This window comes from Heliconius melpomene, chromosome 12 (genome assembly GCF_056956725.1).
Source record: "Heliconius melpomene rosina isolate 202511_hmr_F chromosome 12, ASM5695672v1, whole genome shotgun sequence".
In the NCBI taxonomy this organism is placed as follows: Eukaryota; Metazoa; Arthropoda; class Insecta; order Lepidoptera; family Nymphalidae; genus Heliconius; species Heliconius melpomene.
In genome coordinates, this window is record NC_140400.1 from 14,612,145 (window position 1) to 14,631,931 (window position 19,787).

General features: G+C 31.8%; 1 protein-coding gene across 2 annotated transcripts in view; it reads right to left on the reverse strand.

Moving 5' to 3' along the window:
- Positions 1-19,787, reverse strand: part of LOC146534096 (kin of IRRE-like protein 3) — a 95,022-nt gene that overhangs the window by 40,247 nt on the left and 34,988 nt on the right. For both annotated transcript variants that reach the window (XM_085195126.1, XM_085195125.1), the window contains exon 2: positions 12,721-12,842. In XM_085195126.1, coding sequence (XP_085051252.1) covers positions 12,721-12,842 — 122 coding nt within the window. The remainder of the gene's footprint in view (positions 1-12,720; positions 12,843-19,787) is intronic.

Below are 19,787 nucleotides of genomic sequence, written 5' to 3' on the forward strand. Positions count from 1 at the left end.
TGCTAGTTGACTTCGATACGTTCTACAATGTTTAGTTTATAAAGTTTTATAGGTCGTTGGAACTACTTGAAATTTGTTTCCAGATTATAAAAATTTCAAGAACAGCCTTTTTTATGTATATAATTATGTTATGCTATATACAGCAGGGTTGGCAGAGGAAACCTAGTGTTACGACACTCCGTTTCTCACATTCTGCCGAATTTTTCAAGGTATTGTGTGTGGCGGAATTTAATGTCGTGCCTTGGTGCCAGTACGAAGAAATGAAAATATTAAGAAAAAATTAATTAATTTCCTCGAGTGGGGATCGAACCCACAATCGACAACATCCTTGAGCTAGTGAACCACGAAAGCCTCGATATTATGACGCCTAGATATGTTGATATATTTTTAAGCTCTGTCGAAAAACCCTGTCGAAATGTATAATAACATTATTGGCAGGTACTTAGTGCGTCATGCTTAAACCACAATATCGTTATGCCATATGACCGTGCATAAATATAATTATATTATTATAGTTGAATTATATTAATATTATTGTACAAATATGTATGGCATAGGGCGGCGTTAAGTTAAGTCACTCAGCACACAGTGCTTCAGGATTGCGTGGAAAGTGGGGAACGAAAATGACATAATGGGGAGCGGAAAGTTTTAACATTAGATTCCCAAATTTCTTCTATACCACTATTTGCGGTAAATATAAATATGTACTGTATGCGGTGTAAAGCTCAACCTTACAACATATATAGTCTGTTAGATTGCGAAAAGTGTAATAAAGTACATTATAGCTTTTTAGAAGTATAAAAAAAATCAAGATAAGTAATTTTAAGATATAAATCTTTATGCTATTTTATAGAAAGTTCTTATATAAAACCTAGATCGTTTTAAATAACCATTAGGGTTGATCCACGCTAAGTTCGCAGTTCGAGTTGAAACAATAATTCTTCAGTAAATATGTTCAATCGAACTGAGAGGGAATTGGCTGGGCATGGAGCGCGAACTCCTAATGTGGAAAGGAAGAGAATATATATATTCTTTATGGATATTATTACATTTTTATATAATTAACCAAGTTATTATCTAAATAGGCGTATTATTATCTACAGATATGTTAATTTAATAGAACTGTCGAAGTATAGATCATAAAAATAAGAACCATGTTTTTCCTATTTTATATATAGCTTGCCGTGTCAGTTGGTGTGTGTGAAGTCTTGCAAGCTCCATTTGATCTTCCCAGTGTCCAATTAAGCTGAAATTTGGATTACGATTTGAAGTCTGATGATAATGAAATTGCACATAATAGATATTATTGTTAATTAAAATGGCTGCCGCAACAAAATGGCGGAGTACACATTTTTGCGCTTGATTTGTAAAATACAATACACTATAAAAAAAATGTAGAGGCCGCATTTCTGACTTTTCGTATAATAACTTATTTTCTTTTTCAGCCAGATAGATTCGAGTGCCAAATCTCTCCTTAATCCTCGTTTTGGCTGAACTCGAGATGAAATGACAGAACTCGAGCCGCACTGGGGGACGAAAGTATTTTTTGAGATTCGAACACACAAGCATTACATAAACTTTTATTTAATTATTTATCACAAATAGGATACATCAGAAGCAAAATTAAGATAATAAAGAAAAATTAAAGCTCCCTCAACTTAACAAACAATTTAATTAGTCAATGCACATAATTATTAATTATATTAATGTACATCATATCAACATTTAACATTAATAAATTGAAAACTTTTAATTAAATAGCAATTGAATATTCGCCCGTCCTTAAAACACTGCCGTCGTTAATTGCGTTTATTATTATCAGTAGAATTTAATTATTTTTCCGCCTTCGAATTTGCTCGCTGCATCCCGTCTAGACCAGAAGCGATTTGTTTTAAATAATAAATTGTTCTTTGAGCAACTTTTATAAATTAATATTTATTGATTTGCCAATTCGGGGGAATTTAACATATTTTTATTCACCTAATAATATTTACACTCGTTATAGGGACATGGCAAAGCGCAGCGTTGAGTTCCGCCACTCAACACGCAACACACCTAAACTTTGCCAGATAGTGGGGAACAGATCTGCCTAGCCTGCTAGAAGTGGGATACAGTGTGAATGCGCCTACTGGGCTGTACCTACTTTATGATACTCCGGAATGTGGATAACGAATCAACGGAGACTTGTATCACTCCATTATCTCTGCCTGCATTATACATATTTAAATTTAGTTAGACAAAACACAGCGCAACAACCAATTTCCTAAAAATAAATGAAAAATAATGAACGGAGTATGTTACCACTAAATTTTCTCTGTGCAATCAATTTGTTTATAGTTTAGGTTACATAGTTACCTACAAAGACATTAACCAGTAAATCTTAGTGATCAGGCAATTTTTTTGAAATACACATATTAAAAAAATATCTTTATTTCCTTTTAATGAAAAATCTTATAATAATTATAATAGAAATACAGAAACAATAGTCATGTCAATAATATTTCTATTAATAGACTAGACTAGACAGTTACTCCACCGGAAGCAGCTTCGATTTCCGCACTATATTAATTACTGGCTATACAAATGTGTTACGTCGCGAGCGAAAGCAGATGACCATGGGCGAAACGGAAGTGCGGATAACGGGGACACTGTGTTTCCCCTTTTTGTATAGGTAATAAGTTAGTGTTTGTTATGTAAATGTAATTTTTAGGTGATTTTGAAAAATATATATTTTTTGTTGTACATATACATTTTATTTTAGATTATAATTTTTTTTATCAGATTCGCGCTGTATCCCGCACACATCAGGGTTCCCTCTACCTACCCTTCGGAGGAACGGAATTCCCCACTTTTGGCCGAATTCAGGGGGCATTGCGTGTTGAGTGGCAGAATTCAACGCCGCGCTTTCTCTCGACACCAGAGCGAAGAAATGGAAATATAAACGTAAATAGATTATGGCGAGGTAAATGTAAAAAATATAGTTCTGAATATACTAAAAAACGTTGAGAAGATGATTTAGCCTCGCAACTACGACTGCCTTAATGTACACGGTTGTAGATTCGTAATTTAGATACATTTTCTCAGCATCACGCTGTATCACGCAGGAGGATAGGCAGAGGCATATCAGGGCAACCTGCTATGTTAAAAAAAGTGATAGCACAAAAGAAGATCAGAAAGAGGAAGTGAAGAGGAAACAGACATGCTTATGTTGAACGTTCCACTTAGCTTTGAAATCTCTAATACATCCCTCTCTAATCTAATACATTAAGGGTACCGATAGCGTACTTATATTATACATGAAATGAAATACTCGAGTGAAATCTTTCCGCATCTGCGGGGGAAAGATTATATTTATTGCCCGGATTTCGCGTAACCGGAATTCAATGGCCGTAAAAATGAAAAATTTGCTTTTTATAAAACGAAATTTTAAATGATTATTGTGGAAATGCCTCAGCTATAAATATGTTAGCGAAACTACAAATGTTTTAAAGATATTAATGTTAATGTTTAAAATAAATTAATAGTAAAAATTAAAAACGCATTTTTATATAGTGCCAAAAGGTGATGAATGATCACAAACTAGTTGGAGTAGACAGTTTAAGGATCCATCGGTCATCTTCCATTTTCATCATCAGACCAGCTTGATGGTATCATAATATTGTATTATAACTGCGTGTAACTCAGATTCTCAGATTTTATAACGCAGTTCGACGTGATAAACGTGTTAAAAATAATCTTGTTAAAAATAAATAATAATGATATTTTAACAATAAAGTTAAATATAACTAGAATCACGAATTATAACCGTAATATATAACATACCTGTTACATCTATATTACAATGTAAGTTTTAAACTACGAGTATATCATCGTGAAATAAATAAATCTTAAACCACAGTTAAAAGAACGTGACTAACGTAACTTAAGATTATATCTCGTCCGGCTACGATTGTTCATACTAAATAGAGCTGGTTAAATTTAACTAGATAACCTAAGCGGTTAGTTTTATCTGTATGCTAAATGAGTTCACCGTCACGGAAGAGCTTTGTCGAGAAAATTAACTTTCAAACGCGATATGGGTTATCGTATGAGATTTCAAAAATTAAAGGGTGATAATTTCACAAAATATGTGAAATTATCACCCTTGTAAAACTTAATATATTTTTTATTAAATTGGATGAAAATGAAATCTATATTTGTATCTATATATAAAATTATTTTGTTACTGAATAACTGACAAACAATGCAAATATAAAATTGGGATAAATATAGAGAACCTAAAATGCCTGTAATACCTTCATATATTGGGATAAAGAGGAATTTTACGTTTTACTATGTTCGAGCTAATGTGAATTCCTACTGTGCCCTATATCAGTAATAAGCATATTCAAATAATATTATTTACTTAATGTTATACAGTTATACCTAGAAGTCCAGCTAACTAATAAGTAAGTGTTAATATTTATATATACTAAAATTTCTATCCGTTCAGAAACTTTAGAATATAATATATATGTCTGTCTGTCGTTGTAAAATTGTGTGGTTCAAAGACAAATCTTAAATCAAAACAGATCGATGAATCGTTAAATATTACTGACGATTTATAAAGGGTTTCTTTTATTGTTCATGTTATAGTATCAATAAAACCGTACATTTGCTTCAATTGTTTCGATAAAAAACGTATAAAGCGTCATTTTATGTTAATGCATATTGAAATTCTATATATCAAGTAAAGCCGTCGACAGTTACGGGTTAATAGCTAAGTATGAAAAGTACTAGTGTCGTTCGCGGCTTCGCCCGCTTGACGTTTATATGATATGCATGGACTTATAATACATATTAAACTTTCTTTTTTAATTAATTTATGTATCTGTAAACACCGTTAAATTCCGTAGCGTAGTTTATAAGAAATAAGTGTAGTGCCCGTGGAAGGTAATTTTGTTTAATAGAATGTCAAGTTATATAATTTGAAAAAAAAAAAAACAACTTCATACTTTTGCGCACAGCGTTTTCCACTTTCCGCAAATATTTCGGGAAATTGAGGGTTGAGGGGTGGAACTTAACGCTACGCTTCGTCTACAACAACGGTAAACTGAGGAAAAATATAATCAATCCTCTAAGTGGGAATTGAAGCCAGAACCGTCGCGCTTACAGTCAAAAAGCTCCTTTGCGCCATAACGACGACGTTATATTAATATCTTACTACATATTTTGAATCTCTTATTTACAAAGATGTGTTTACAAACGCCCTGTCCGAAACAAGTCTGAAACTTCTGCTTAACTGAGCGCAAAAACATTGGAAAATAAAACAGTAATAACTATGCAATTTTAACAAAGTTTTCATATTGTGTTAACGCTGCTAAAACTACCTCAGTGGTGATACGACAAAAAATATTTTCTTTATAAAAACAACATTATCTTTGTAAAATAATTCAAACTACTAAAACCACTTCAGCGGAAATCGAACTCACAACCACTGAGTTAACAGGCAGACGCTGTGAAGCAATGCTGCGATATCAAATATATTTATAAAATGTCATTCAAATATGAATGAATATATATGAGCTACCTACAATTATAGACTCAAATACTATAATTTATGCCTTTGAACCAACAGAATAAGTTTTAAAACCTAGATCCGATTTATAGACGATGTCAAAGTTAAACGGCCGAACCAACTTATAAACACTTCTGTATAAAACAAATAATAAGCTTTACTCTTGTTTTATACTTTGTGGGGAAATGGAAATATGAAAACTGTTCTAATTATTGTTTGTCGTGAAAAAACTATTTAAGCGAGACAAGTAATTAAAGCGAAAAGTGCCCGCCATTACAGTTTTGAAGCGGAAATTTTACTTGAAATCATTTTAATTTCTATCCAACGTTAATTTACATGTAATTATAATAATATTCGTATATTAAAGTCAAGTCCGCTATATTATTAAGTTATTTAAGCTTTGTTGAGCTTGAAAAAGTCAAAGTCAATGTGTGAATATTAACGTGAAAGCTTGTGGGTTCGATTCCCATTCGAGGAAATGAAATATTTAATACCTTAATTTCATGCGATCACCTTGAAATAATATTTTTAGTGTAAAATATTTTATAAGAATTTTCGTGAAGTAAAAGCGAATTCTATTGTAAATTGTAAGGCATTTAAAAAAGAAAAGGTGCTTTTAAAGACTTACAGTGGTTTCGAGATAAATGCGATACAGCACGCTCTCGTTTAATGTTCAAACGGTTACTGTTTGAAAAAAAGTTATTGCCCATTTTATGGTTTTGGAAATGGATTTTCATCAAAGACTAAGTAATTATATAAGTTTCGTGAAGAAATTAAGTGTTTAATAACAGAAAGAAAGGTAAAGAAAATTATACATTATTTTTTTTTAATTAGTAATGGATAAAGTCTGCAAATTACCTAATCATTCAATATAATTTAAATTTTTAGGACTAAAAATTGTTTTATTTAAAATATTACTTGTGATTGAAGTCGCTATACCATAAAAACATTTAAAAAGTAATGGAAATTATGTAGGTACCGTATGTCTCAAATTTGCTGCAAAAATTTCAAGAAAATCTCTTTAAACTCCACACAGTGCACCTTTATAATATAATAGAAAGACTATCAAACCAACCCCAAAAATGCCTAAACGGCAACCTACATTCTGATGCATATCTTTAATATTAAAACCCGAGCCGGATATAGCAGTCACAATCTACTATAACGTATAGAGTTACGTTCTAAGAATACGTCTGGACCTCGTAATCTGAATATATCGCGATTAGCTTTCATATGTTAATACTGTTTGTGAGCTCACAAGCAGTTGATACATTTATATAGATAGATATATAGATAGATAACTTGTTACTTGATCTTTGAGATGGCGTTGTAAGATTAATTTTTGGCGTTATTCTTAATTATTTGTATGTAGCTATGTCTGTTGAGGTTAGGTCGTGGTAGCACAGTGGAGCGCAATATTTGACCATCTATGAATTGCAGATTCGTTTCCTTGTCGGGAGAGTTATTTTAAAATCTTTTTAGAGAGTTCTAGTGAAATTATTTTAAATGATTAACTCGTATATTTTTGTTTGAAAATACATTTGCACGCAGTGTTCAGTTAAAAAACAGTAGGTTTTCTTAGCTTACCCTACTATACGCATGTTTTTTTGTATATTGATCCTTCATCATCATCATATACTATTGGAGTTAAGAGCATGAAATTTGACCTGTAGGATCCTTTTGTAAAACGAATATTCACTTCAAAAGACTTTTAAGTAGATAATTCCATACCATTTCTACAGGTATTCGGTTTTTTTTCATTGAAATATCTACAAAAATAGTATTATATCTACATATTTTAATCATATATTTTCATACAGCATGAATTGCCAAAATTTTATTACATACAAATTTCTTAGTAATATTAAAAACATAGATAATTTTTAGGTTCAGGTACCTGTATTTTGCTAAAGTAATTACTTTAGCAAAATACAGGTAGGTTCGCGTTATTTATATAGACTACCCACCACTATTTTATCCAAATGTTCATAGCAGTATAAGCAGAGAAAAAAATATATCAAACACTTCGTTTCCCACTCTCCGCCTAAAGTCAAGACATTGCATGTTGAGTGGTGGAAATCATTACTGTGTCTGTCTTAGTGAGAGTAAATTGAACCTACGACCATCGCGATAAGTGTCAGACAGCGTCCCCGTGCACGACAACCTATCTCCGTTATCCACATACATGTCTGTGTATTACTCATTATTTTCAGAAAATGTAGCAATTATAATATTAGGAACATTATTTTCATATTTTTAAAAATGTGATTTTAAAACTAAAATGTAAAATATTTTAGCCTTATCGACCTCACAAAGCTTGACACGGGCTGTAATGTTTTTACGATTTTTACGTCGCGAGCAGTAATTACTTTGTGTTTCTAGCCAAAAGATTAACGTCACTTAAATCTTTTAATACCATATTTGTTAGAGTTCATATACAATTGAAGCTAATATTTTCATTTTATTTTTCAAATTAATACTCACGAACAAGCTTTTCTTGTTATTTTTCGAGGTATGCAGAGAGGCCCAACAACTATTATAAGAATATAATATAAAAGAAAAGATTTCAAGAATATTATAAATTTCAATCTTTTAAAGAATTTGAGCCAGCAATCATCACGTTCTACCAGATAAACCCCAACTTTTATAAATAGTTAAAATTAAATAACTGTACTATTTGACCTAAAAAGGGACTAAAGCACCTACAGGCTTTTTAATAATATCAAAGTAGACATAGGGAACCTAGTGTCAGAAACCCCAGGGCGTCGTAGTGGCATACGTGAGAGATCCTACAGCATCTCATATTTAAGGTTTCCGCTAGGTTTTATTGGATAGTGTCAGATTTTCTTTTGAGTGTTAAGAAACAACCCAGTGTTAAGACACTTCGTTCTTTACTTTTAAAACTAAGTAGTATCTTTGATTATGCAAATTTTAATTTAACAAGTAAACTCCATAGTTTATATTAAAAACTGCAGTTAGTAAACAAACCTTCTAAGAAGTTAAGATTTCACAGTAAAAAGTGTTAAATATACAGGAAAACTTTTTGCGTCCGTCTCGCTTTCAGCATGGCTGCTTGTAACCCAGATACTTTGGAGTAAATATTTGTATTAGTAATTTTATAATATTTATATTATTGAAGTGTTACACACCTAAGAGAGATATAATAACTGATAACGTTGAAGAAATTGAGTGAGTTGAATATTAAATATTTAATTTCTTCAAGTAGGAATCGAACCACAACCTGTCGCGTTAATAATCGCACGTTTGTGTCCCTGCACTACGACTAGCCCTGAAGGAAGCCTCTTGATGTCCAATAAAGTTTTATATATTTAAGGTAGGTAAGGCAGCTGCAAGCCCATAGGTTCGATTTCCACTAAGGGGAATCTCTTGAAAATTGGGGAACAGAGCGTCTTAACATTAGGTATCGGTGCGGAATATAACGTGAAATGACTAAACTGAGCTACAAATGACTTATTCATTACTAAAAATGTAGAATAATTATATAATTTTAAATTTCCGTATTTCATAATATACTTATTATATTATGACACCGAAATAACGGCACGAGAACGCTTACATCAATTTAAAAGTGGCCGTAAAGTACCCTTGTGTTTTATTTAAAACTGGAAATTATTTTAGTTGAACACGAGATTTGCCTTTTGTAAATAAATGAGAATATTTATATTTAACATAATATCTTTATCAGTTTTTTAATTCTCTTTTCTCCAATTGTACCATTTCCACCACTACCACTGCTATCCCATTCCTTCCCCTTAAAACACAACAACGTGGTTAACAACATAATTTAAATATAATATTTTACCTAGTGAGGATTGAACCCATAGTCTTTGGCTTTATCAAACTGAGGCCTGTACCACTGTGCCATAATGACCCCTATTTTACCCCATTCAATACTAAGTTCTCGTTGTATCTTGCAGGGTAGGCAGAGGGGACGTAGGAATCTAATGTTACGACACCCTGTTCCCATTGAGACACTTCTAAAGCCATTGCGAGTGGAATGGCGGAATTCAACACCGTGCTTTGCCTCGAGATAAGCCAAGATCTATAGATCAAATATAGGAAAATAAAATAGATAAATATACCAATTATGTTATTTCACGTATAAGTATAAAATGTCGCTACTACAAAAATCCATTAATAACATGTGACGTGGTTACCATAATTAAATGAACGAAACAGTCAAAACTATTTTTAATTAGCACAATTAGCATTTTGTTAAATTAAGATAATTAATTATTTATTGAATGCATATGACGCAATAGTTACACGTCTAACCTAGAACGATGGTTGTGGATTCGAATATAATGTGCGTGGTATCAAAAATTCAGCGGAAAGTAAGTAACAGAGTGTCGTGACACTAGATTCCCTTTGCCTACTGTGATATATGCGGGATACTGCGTGAATCTAAAAAAATATAAAACAGTTAAATAATATATTAATTAATATAATATATTAATTAAATGTACTTAAATTTGTAGGTACGTTATATACGAGTATGTGATGTCTGCCAGTGCAGTAGGTGGTTTAAGGTTGTTTGGACCTTGTGGTGATATCGCAAGCGACTGCAGCGCGTGCCCCATTTAAGATGAATCTTTAACTAGGGTTGCTACACTTACATTACTTACTTAGTATTTTTAATTTTATTTATTGTATTAAAATCTTTTGTGTAAATACTTGAAAATAAAATAAACTAGATATTAACTTATTTTAAATATAAATTTAATTCGTATTTTTAATATCTATTTTTTAATATTACATGCATTTTTTTAGCATCAGCTGTATTTAGACAAACCTAGTGTTACGACTCTTCATTTTCCATTTTCCGCCGTATTCTAGAAGCATTGCGTGTTAAGTCGCGGAAGTTAACGCCGCGTACAAGCATTTATTTTATAATAAAAACTATTTATTCCCACTATAATATAAGTTTAGGCGTCGGCTATATTAAATTTGTGTCATTTGCCAGCCCTATTCGTAGTCCGCCACAGTAACCAGAGTCCTGCGGTCTATTTGTTCTCATGTGTCAGTGTTGAGTCCTGATTACCTCTTTTGATTAAAGACACATTTTTAGTAGTTTATCTAAAGTAGAATCAATATTGTTTATTATTCAAATATAAACTATGCGGAGGAATTCTCCGCCATCGAGCGTAATTCTAAGTTATTTGTCTTAAAAAATGGTGAGTGGGTACATATATTTTTTATTACTTTCAAGATACAATGCGATACAGATCCCAAATATAGCAAGGTAGGCAGAGGAAATCTGGGAACCTATGTGCATTTGCCTTGTAACCAGAGCGAGGAAAAAAGAATTTATATATTTTCTTTTCTCGACTGAGAATCGAACCCATAACCTGTCGTGCTTACAGTAGCACGCTTGTGTTCCTGCACGACGACTGGCCTGAATCATAATAATAATAATAATACTTAAAAATAATAGCAGCTACTTTGTATCTAATTCCCATCAGTAAGTTACATGAAAATTAACATAGATAATAAAATTAACTTTAAAATGAAACGCCGTCTGTCACGCCATAAAATACAAACGAAATGCTAAGAAAACGTTCACTCTAGTTAACATGTAATAAATATATTGAAATGTCTGTCTGTCACATTCTCGGAAGTAGTTAAAATTAACGGAAAGTGATAAAAGGGCCGTCCCCCTCAGTTAGTCAGTGCGTTAAATATATCTAATTATATGTATAACTAAACTAATTACGTTACAAATCAAGGCACGTTTTGGAATGCTCATTGATGAGTTAACAGTAAGATAATGTGAAGATATGTATTTGACGATAAAAGTTAAAGCCGTGTAAAAAAATATTTAAACTAAAGTGACTAATTGAGTGGATATTGTTTTTAAACATAAATCGTACTTATCTACCTAATTATTTAAAACTCAGACAATTTAAGGTTATAATTCTGGTGATTTAACTCTTTACCGGAATTCGAGTACCATTGCCATACCAACTCGCGAAACTCAACGCCACGCTTTACTTTTCCAGATAATGCATTTCGCAAAGAATTGAACAGATAACCGTTTACAGTTGATGATGTACCGTACGACCACGTTAGAATGAAACTATATCATTATAATATTTGACATTAATAAAAAAAAATAAAACATTATAAAATTCTCCATAAATATGCACACCAATATTTTATTTATAAAGAATAAAAGCGAATCTCTGCTATTAACATAACATTTACAAAAGAATAAACATAGAATACAGAACTAAAAAGACCAGTCACCCGTGAGACAGCGTGGCGTCGTTCATAAAAGTAAATTCAGTTAAAATTTTTAAAAATATTGCACTGAAGACTCGAACCTGCATCTGCATAAGTGGATTCACATAGGTATTAAATATGGATTTTAATATTCACATATTTTATCCTCGCCGTACGGAAGAGAGCACGTTAAGTCCTAGCTATTATCAGCGGAAAATTATAAATTCATTATACGCTTTTATCAATTGCAGTCGATTTGTGTATTTGTGTATAATAAATGGTGTTTGTTGTAAATCACTTTAATGCATTGAATTTCGTTGGAGAATGTGTTGTGAATTTGTTGTTTAATATTTCATTTCATATGTTTTACAACAAAAATATTGTAATGCATTTTGCGGCATAGAGTAAATAATATAAGAAGGGTATAGTAATAAATAACTTTACCGGTATTTTTTTACCTTTTTTTCTTTTTAGATCGGTGAAATATTTACATATATTTTAAACCAATAATTCTCTAGTTGGATTTGTGTCCGTTCAGATAATAACTGCGCTACAGTGTTTGCGTAAAATAAATGTGATACTTGTTCAGCAATTAATTAAAGTGATAAATCAAAAACCAATGACAAAACGTAAGTTCTAAGGGAATTTAACTTCTTTATGGTGTTTTCGAACTATAAATTTAGAAAAGTTAGAGAACGGCATGGTAACCCTAACCATTAATAAACCACCCCAAATTGATAGATACTTCCTTTTGCTTAGTAAAATTACTGAACGTGAACTTAGGGATAACTTGATTTAAATTAGATAGCTTTAATTATAATTAAGTTAAAAACTTCAAAAAATCAAATATTATTAATATTGAAGAATATTTCTAAAAAAAAACAAAACAATTTGAGTTTTAAAGCGTATCTATTCCTTACCTTGTTATCCTTCTGCCACGAACAAACACCTTTCTTGTCAGATATCCGGCATTTGAGCAACGCATCCTCTCCTGGATTCACTTCAGTATAAGTGGGTAGCTCCACGAAACGTTGAACAGCGTCTGTAATAGAGTGGAAAGGTAGGTGAAAAATTGTATTTTTCTAAATCTCTTTTTGATATGTAATGTATTAAGTAGATAAAATAAGTAAAACAGCTTCACTCTATACTCCGCTCACAGCAGGGTAGGCAGAGGGAACCTAGTGATAAGACACTCTCTTCCTAATAAAATAGGGAACGTAGTATTATTAAGTACTTCATTTTTTTATCAATTAATCTACTTCGTGTTTGTCATTCAGCGTGACATTGGTGATTGCCCTGAACGAAAATAGAACTTACAAACGTCGCGCTTACAGTCAGAACTACACCGCTGCGTCACAACTGTCTAAAACCGCTAGAGCCGAAAGTTATATTATAATTTCAATTGAAACTTTCCACATATGCCAAACATTGAATATTCAGAACGCGTTTGCGGGCTAGCTGTTTGCACGTTTTATAGTGACTAATCTCTTTGGTTAGGAGGCGGTCAGGAAAAGTTTTTGTATATTTAGTCAGTAGTAGGTACGGGTGATATTTGCATGGAATGTCACTTTGAGGGCTGAATGAATTTCTGATGAACTGGCTGCCCGCTGGCCTTTGTTGTACTGGTTTATATGTAGATGGTTTGCGGAATCTTGATTTGATTGTTGAAATTTTTATATGTGACGAAATGGAAATAGGCTATAATTAATTTTGTAGTGGGAAATAATTTTATTATATTTGCTTTTTTAAGATGCCATAGCATCACAATGGGAAAGAGTCTTTGTCTACGATGATTTAATATAGATGCTTGTAGATTGTATTTAGGGGATATTCATATTTAAGCAACGGAGTTCAATTCCGCGTGCGTTTAACATGCGATATCTCGAAAATTGGTTGGTAAATGGGGGGCGAAGTATCTTAATTTATATTCCTCGTTTTGATTAGACAAGTGACAAAATTGGATTATACTTTTCCCAAAACATTGAGACCTCAAAACTAAGACGGAGAGCGAAGTACCACTGATATAAAATACATAGATATTCCCTTTAATCAAAAGGAATAAGCAATAAATTATAAAGGCTTCTAATCGGCTAAAATTCCGATTAAATTTATATTAAGTAATTGACTAAATTAAATAGCGGGAAGCGGACAACTGTTTGAAGGGTCGATACGATCTCGATTAATCGAATAAAGTTACTAAAATTGGATGAGTTGAATGAATTGTTTAATAGCGACCAAGCGGAATCCATTTGGGTTTCGTATGAATATACTTAAGTACATTTTCATATTAGCTTTTACCTACCTTCGCGGCGTTTTGAAACAGAAATAATAATAATTATACAGGAAAGATTCTAAATAATATATTTTTATAGAAAAATGGACTATCAAATACAAAAAGAATTATTCAATTCGAACTAGTAGTGCCTGAGATTAGCGCATTTATTCAACGACAGTTAATTATTCGTCTCTACCTTTTATCTATTATTTTTATCCAATTTGCTTGAGGTTATAGTTATTAATCTTACATTGCTTTTATCTTCACATATATTAACTTTTTTATTTCTTCGATGTGGCTGTCAATTAATTATAGACATCCAATGGGTGTCATAAAAAAGGAACGCTATATTTAAAGAGAGTAAATTCTCTTTACATATAGATTTCTTTTAAATAACTGTCGAATCATTGAGAACTTATTCCTAACTGATTCACATTTTACTGCTTAAAATGTTTTGGACATATTTTCTAACAAAAAACATCAATAGTATAATGTGAGAGACTTATTTATTCCTCGATAGAAGCTGGAATTGGACGAAAATGTGTCGTTTCAATTTTTGAATCTGTTACCACCGTAGCCGTGACGTTTCACGGCTGTTAACAATTACTATGTATTATTATAGAGTTCTGTGCCAACCGATTGCTTTACATTTTTAATGGTAAGCCTGGGATAAAGTATTTTTTGCTGTCGACTGTGTAAGCTATAAATATTTGATTTCGTTATTACCGTGAAGAAGTGTTGTTGATTTTTATAGTTAAGTTAAAATGTCCACCGATTTATTTTCGACGATTCTGACAATTTTAATTTTCTTTTACAATTTCTTCTTCGTGTGTTTAAATATGGGTTAAATTTTTAAAGGGTGATGATGGCTTTTTGTCGTACGTACTAATTTCTTTATTCAGTTCAATTAATCTATCCCGTAAACTATTAAAATGGCGTAATTAATCTTAATTAAAAGATTAAAATCTTATGCATTCCTCAAAGGAACACACAATGCTCTAATATGAAAATAGGAAACAATGGTAAAGACAAGTCTGGACTAAAACAATTAATTATCGCACTCTAACTTTAAGCGTTCTTAATTAAACTTTTTGCGCTCTCCCCTGCAGACACTACGAAGTTTTTATAGGAACTGAGAAAGTCAGTCATCACTTTTTTCCTTACAGTATGTCTCACTTCGCTGCAAAAGTTCGAAACCAACAACTTTATATGCCATCTTGGCAAATGAGGCTTATATACAGTTTTGATTCTTGTCTAAGAAACTTCATATAACTTCATTGTAATAAAGCGACGACTGAACGTTTATTTATATCAACTACTGACTTATATAAGTCAATCATCTGATAAATCTAGTCGAAATTCGTCGCTTAGTTTCATATAATATTTTTTTTATTTTCAATATTTTTTTCAGTTTCATGCTTAATCCTGCATATAATAGTGTAGGCAGGGAGAACCTAGTGTCAAAATACTCCGTTCTGTGCTTCCCGCCCGAATTTAAGACATTGTTGTGCCTGTCATAAATACGGACCTAAGAGTATTACATTCGAATTATAAATTACAACTTACGAATAAAAACTGCATCCCAAGATCGATCTCAGAGTTGAGAATCGGTTTCTGTATAAAAACACCAAGGGGGCTGCAGGTTGTTATTAGTGTATAATATATGACGGTAGTGGTTTTATATGTATACTAGCGGCCCGCTCGCGGCTTCGCCTGCGTGAACTACGTTATTATCTGTCCATGAGTACCTACGTCCTATAAATGACGTCCATGCAAAATTTGAGACTCCTAGCATTTGTAGTAACGAAGTTTCATACAAACTTTCAACCCCAAAAACAACCCCTTAGGATTCGAATATTGCAAATTCCCGTCTTAGCGAGCACCTACGAGCGAGTCCTATAAGTAACTCCTATGCAAAATTTGAGATTCCTAGCACATGTAGTTTCTGAGATTTCGTGATGAGTGAGTGACCTTTCGATTTTATATATGGGTCATAATCAGAAAAAGTGCACATTTTGTGTCTTTTCTTGTCCCGCTACTTTGAATGCGTTTTAAAAATACAATTTTAAAGATAATTTAAATATTTTGCCATTTAAGATAAATTTACTTATTAACTTAAAGATTTTTGTAATATTTTAAATGTATTAAGGCTTTTAATAGTATTTTTTGTTAGTTGCAAAAAACCTTTCAAAATGCTTCCATACAATTTTTCGTGTCCCATTCACCACTTTACTTTTTAAAAATTGATTTGTTACGAATATTTATGGTTTTATTTGATTTCAGGTATGTTTATATTACTTTACTTTATGCATAATATTAAATAGAACTACTTTTATTGATACATTATTTAATAAATAATATATATTAATTAACTAAATTTGTCCCAAAATATTGTCTTTTTGTTACTCAGGGCTAGTAACGTACAATTAAGATATGAACGCAATTATTTTGGATGGTGTTTAATATTAGTTTTTATTGTGGCACCATTATTCTAAAAGTCAATGCTGTCGTAGCTACAACCAGTAGTGTTCTCGCTGCAGTTGAGGGGTTCAAATGTTTTAAAGGGAATGCGTAAAATTACATCTCAGGGTTATAAACGGCTTTTATTTTGGTAAGTATTCTATAATTTCGTTTTCTTGTTTATGTTATTTGCTTCTTTTTACAAAATCTCAAAAAAGAACGTCAGTGCTTGCACATGCAACACGTGGCTTATGAGCAAATATTTAAAAAGGTTAGAATTTCTCAGACTTCATTCTCAATTTCGTTATATTTCGTTACGTAACGAAACTGAGAAAATATGAAGCCTAGTTCACAAATACGGTACCATTGTTTTCTTATATATGTTTATAATAAAATTTTATCGAACCGGTGCTTGTATATGGAAGATATGTATATAAGAAAAAAAAAATGCTGGCATATGAAAAAAACTATTAGTGACTTTTCATAACGTAAAGTAACCAAAAATAATGATTTTTAAGTTTTTTTGCTTGTTTGCTTGTTTGTCTATGTGTTTGTGCACGCTAATCTCAGAAACAGCTGAACCGATTTAGTTAAAATTTATTTTTATTCTTTCTGAAATTAGTTGTGATTTTGTGATTATTATTTTTTGATATATATTTTTGTATTTTCAGTAAGCGTAAGCTCCTATGTCAAATGCTGAAACAAATGCTTTTTTTTTTAGATATAGAGAACGTCTTAAAAAGACCAATTCTATTAAATATGAAGATATGCGGAATAAACACTTACAAAGAATTAAACTTAATTCCAATGATAACGACTCAAATTTTGATATATTTTAAAGTGAATTTAATTTTATCATTAACTTTGTGATCTCTAACTAGAAATATAAGTTTATTACGTTACGAACTAGCATTATTATATTGTTAATATTCTCACTTTGTTATGTTTTCTTCTTACATTTATAATCTGTTAATTCAACGATTGAACCTTTAAAATTTTGATCTGTGTCTCATTAAATAAAAAAAAACAATAGTTTTATTCATATAATATCGTTATTTTGTTGTGTATAATGCCTTATGTCATCAGTTTCGTAACAAACTTTATCAGTGTTGTTACTTATCAGTTACGTTACGAATTCGAAAATGTCCACTTTTCTGATTATGACCCATATATAGATAGAACCTGAAACACGGCATTTGATATCACCAAACAAAACGGAATAAATGAAAGTGAAAAGGAAATTAACAAAGTGATTAATCACTACATTCACTCAAGAAAACACAAAATTAACATTATCATACCATTTACTTTACATAATATCATTTAAGACAAGAAAATTTACTTAAAAAGTGCAATTCTTTTATATCTCTATTTAATATTTAAGGCTGATGACCCTATTAGCGTGACGTACGGTATGGTACAGCGCCACGAGTTTTCTGTCCGAGCACCGTGAAGATTGAAGATAGGAGAACGCGCTGTATCTACGTACATTAGAGACTATTTATGTTTTTATAGTTAGGTGAAAATATATTAGATGGAGAGATTGGGAATGCAGAGAGTTATGTTCTTTCTTTCTTTCTTATATTTGTAAATATAAGATTGTTTTTGTTAGAGTCAGTTGTGGGTTAAAATGTCATTTGTAGAATTAGTTGCTTTATTTGTCCATGAAATGTAGAATTTATGACTAGATGTTCATGTTATGTTATGTTTAAAGCAAAAAAAGTAAAAGAAAAAAATATTTTGTAGAAAAAAAATAAAAATAACTTATGCAGATTATTTTTTAACAATTTTGAAATATCTCATTTTATTTACTAATATTTACTATTTTTTTTCTGATAGGTGGGGCGTAGTTTATTATAAAAAATATGCGTATATGCAATTACATTACCTTTATTTGAACACATGGACGGTATCAAATTATAGTTTTTTGTAGATCGTGTTTCCGGTTTACGAGCAATTAACGGGTCTTCTTTAGTGTTGCGAAGTCCTGCAAGTGCTTAGCCCCGCTATGCGGTTAGCGTCACTGTAGGTTATATAATGACTTTACTTGTCTAAACTACATCTCTCGTTATAAAACTCTATTTAAGTCTCTGCTCGACATAAAGTATAATTAATGTTGAGAGATGGAACTCTACATCGTGTTTTCGTTAGTAATTTTATTTTCAGTTATTTTTTTGGAATTTATAGTTTCTCCAAAACCGATTTGAATCTGTCAGCTCTTCAGGTCCAATTGTGCTACACTAAAGCTGTGTTTTGTTTAGCTTCATGCTTTATCTTGCACGCAGTAAAATAGGGCAGATACAACCTTGTATTAAGCTATATAAGAAGTTTGTTGAAATAGCAGAACGCCGTATTTATCATCCCAGGACAAATGATAATAGTTCATCCATCAGGTTGGGTACCAAACCTACAACCACCACGCTTACAGTCAGAAGCTGTCCCTAATAACTAAATGCATAATAATATAAATAAAAAAAAATGTAAATGAAGTTATTTTTTCACCTACCGCATACATATTTACTACTAAAATATATTATCCGTACAATTTTTTACGATAAAAAATGACTAAAATCGTTTGACATGACGTATACCTTAGTGGATTGCGGCCAGGAAAGCCATTCTTTTGAATGCACAAAAAATTGGTTAAGCTGTTGATCGCAAGAAATGGGTTCGGCTCGAGTGGAACGGTATGCGGACGGTCGTAAACACTTCAAAGGACCTCTAAAAGTATTTTATGTATGTGGAAATACTATAAACTTATATCTAAGCTGGTGGTGGAAATATGATTGTCGCGCAAAGTAATGTTATATTTTAGTGTGGCACTTCTTAGTAACTTCCACTTAGGATTGAAGAAATATTGAACCTGATTGTTTGTTATATCCAAAAAAAATATATTTATACCGAGTCAATAGGCAAGGTAGGCAGTGCAAATCTAGAGTCTAGACACTCTTTTCTCCACTTTTGTATGCTTTATTATAAGATTTTCATAAATATTTTCTCGTTACGCATCCCCGTTATTTTTAGAGATGTGATGGAAATACTATTGATATAACACTTCTATTTCAAATTTCCACGTCATATTTAGTATACAAATTTATCCAGAGGATGTCCTGACAAATATCTGTTCGATATTTGTTTGTGGGCATACGGGTACGCGACCCCGGATCCTCGAGCCGCCACTCTTACATCCTCATCCAGTCCTTAAGAATGGTGTCCTAACTCCCCCCCCCCTTCCCTTCCTACTTTCCTTAG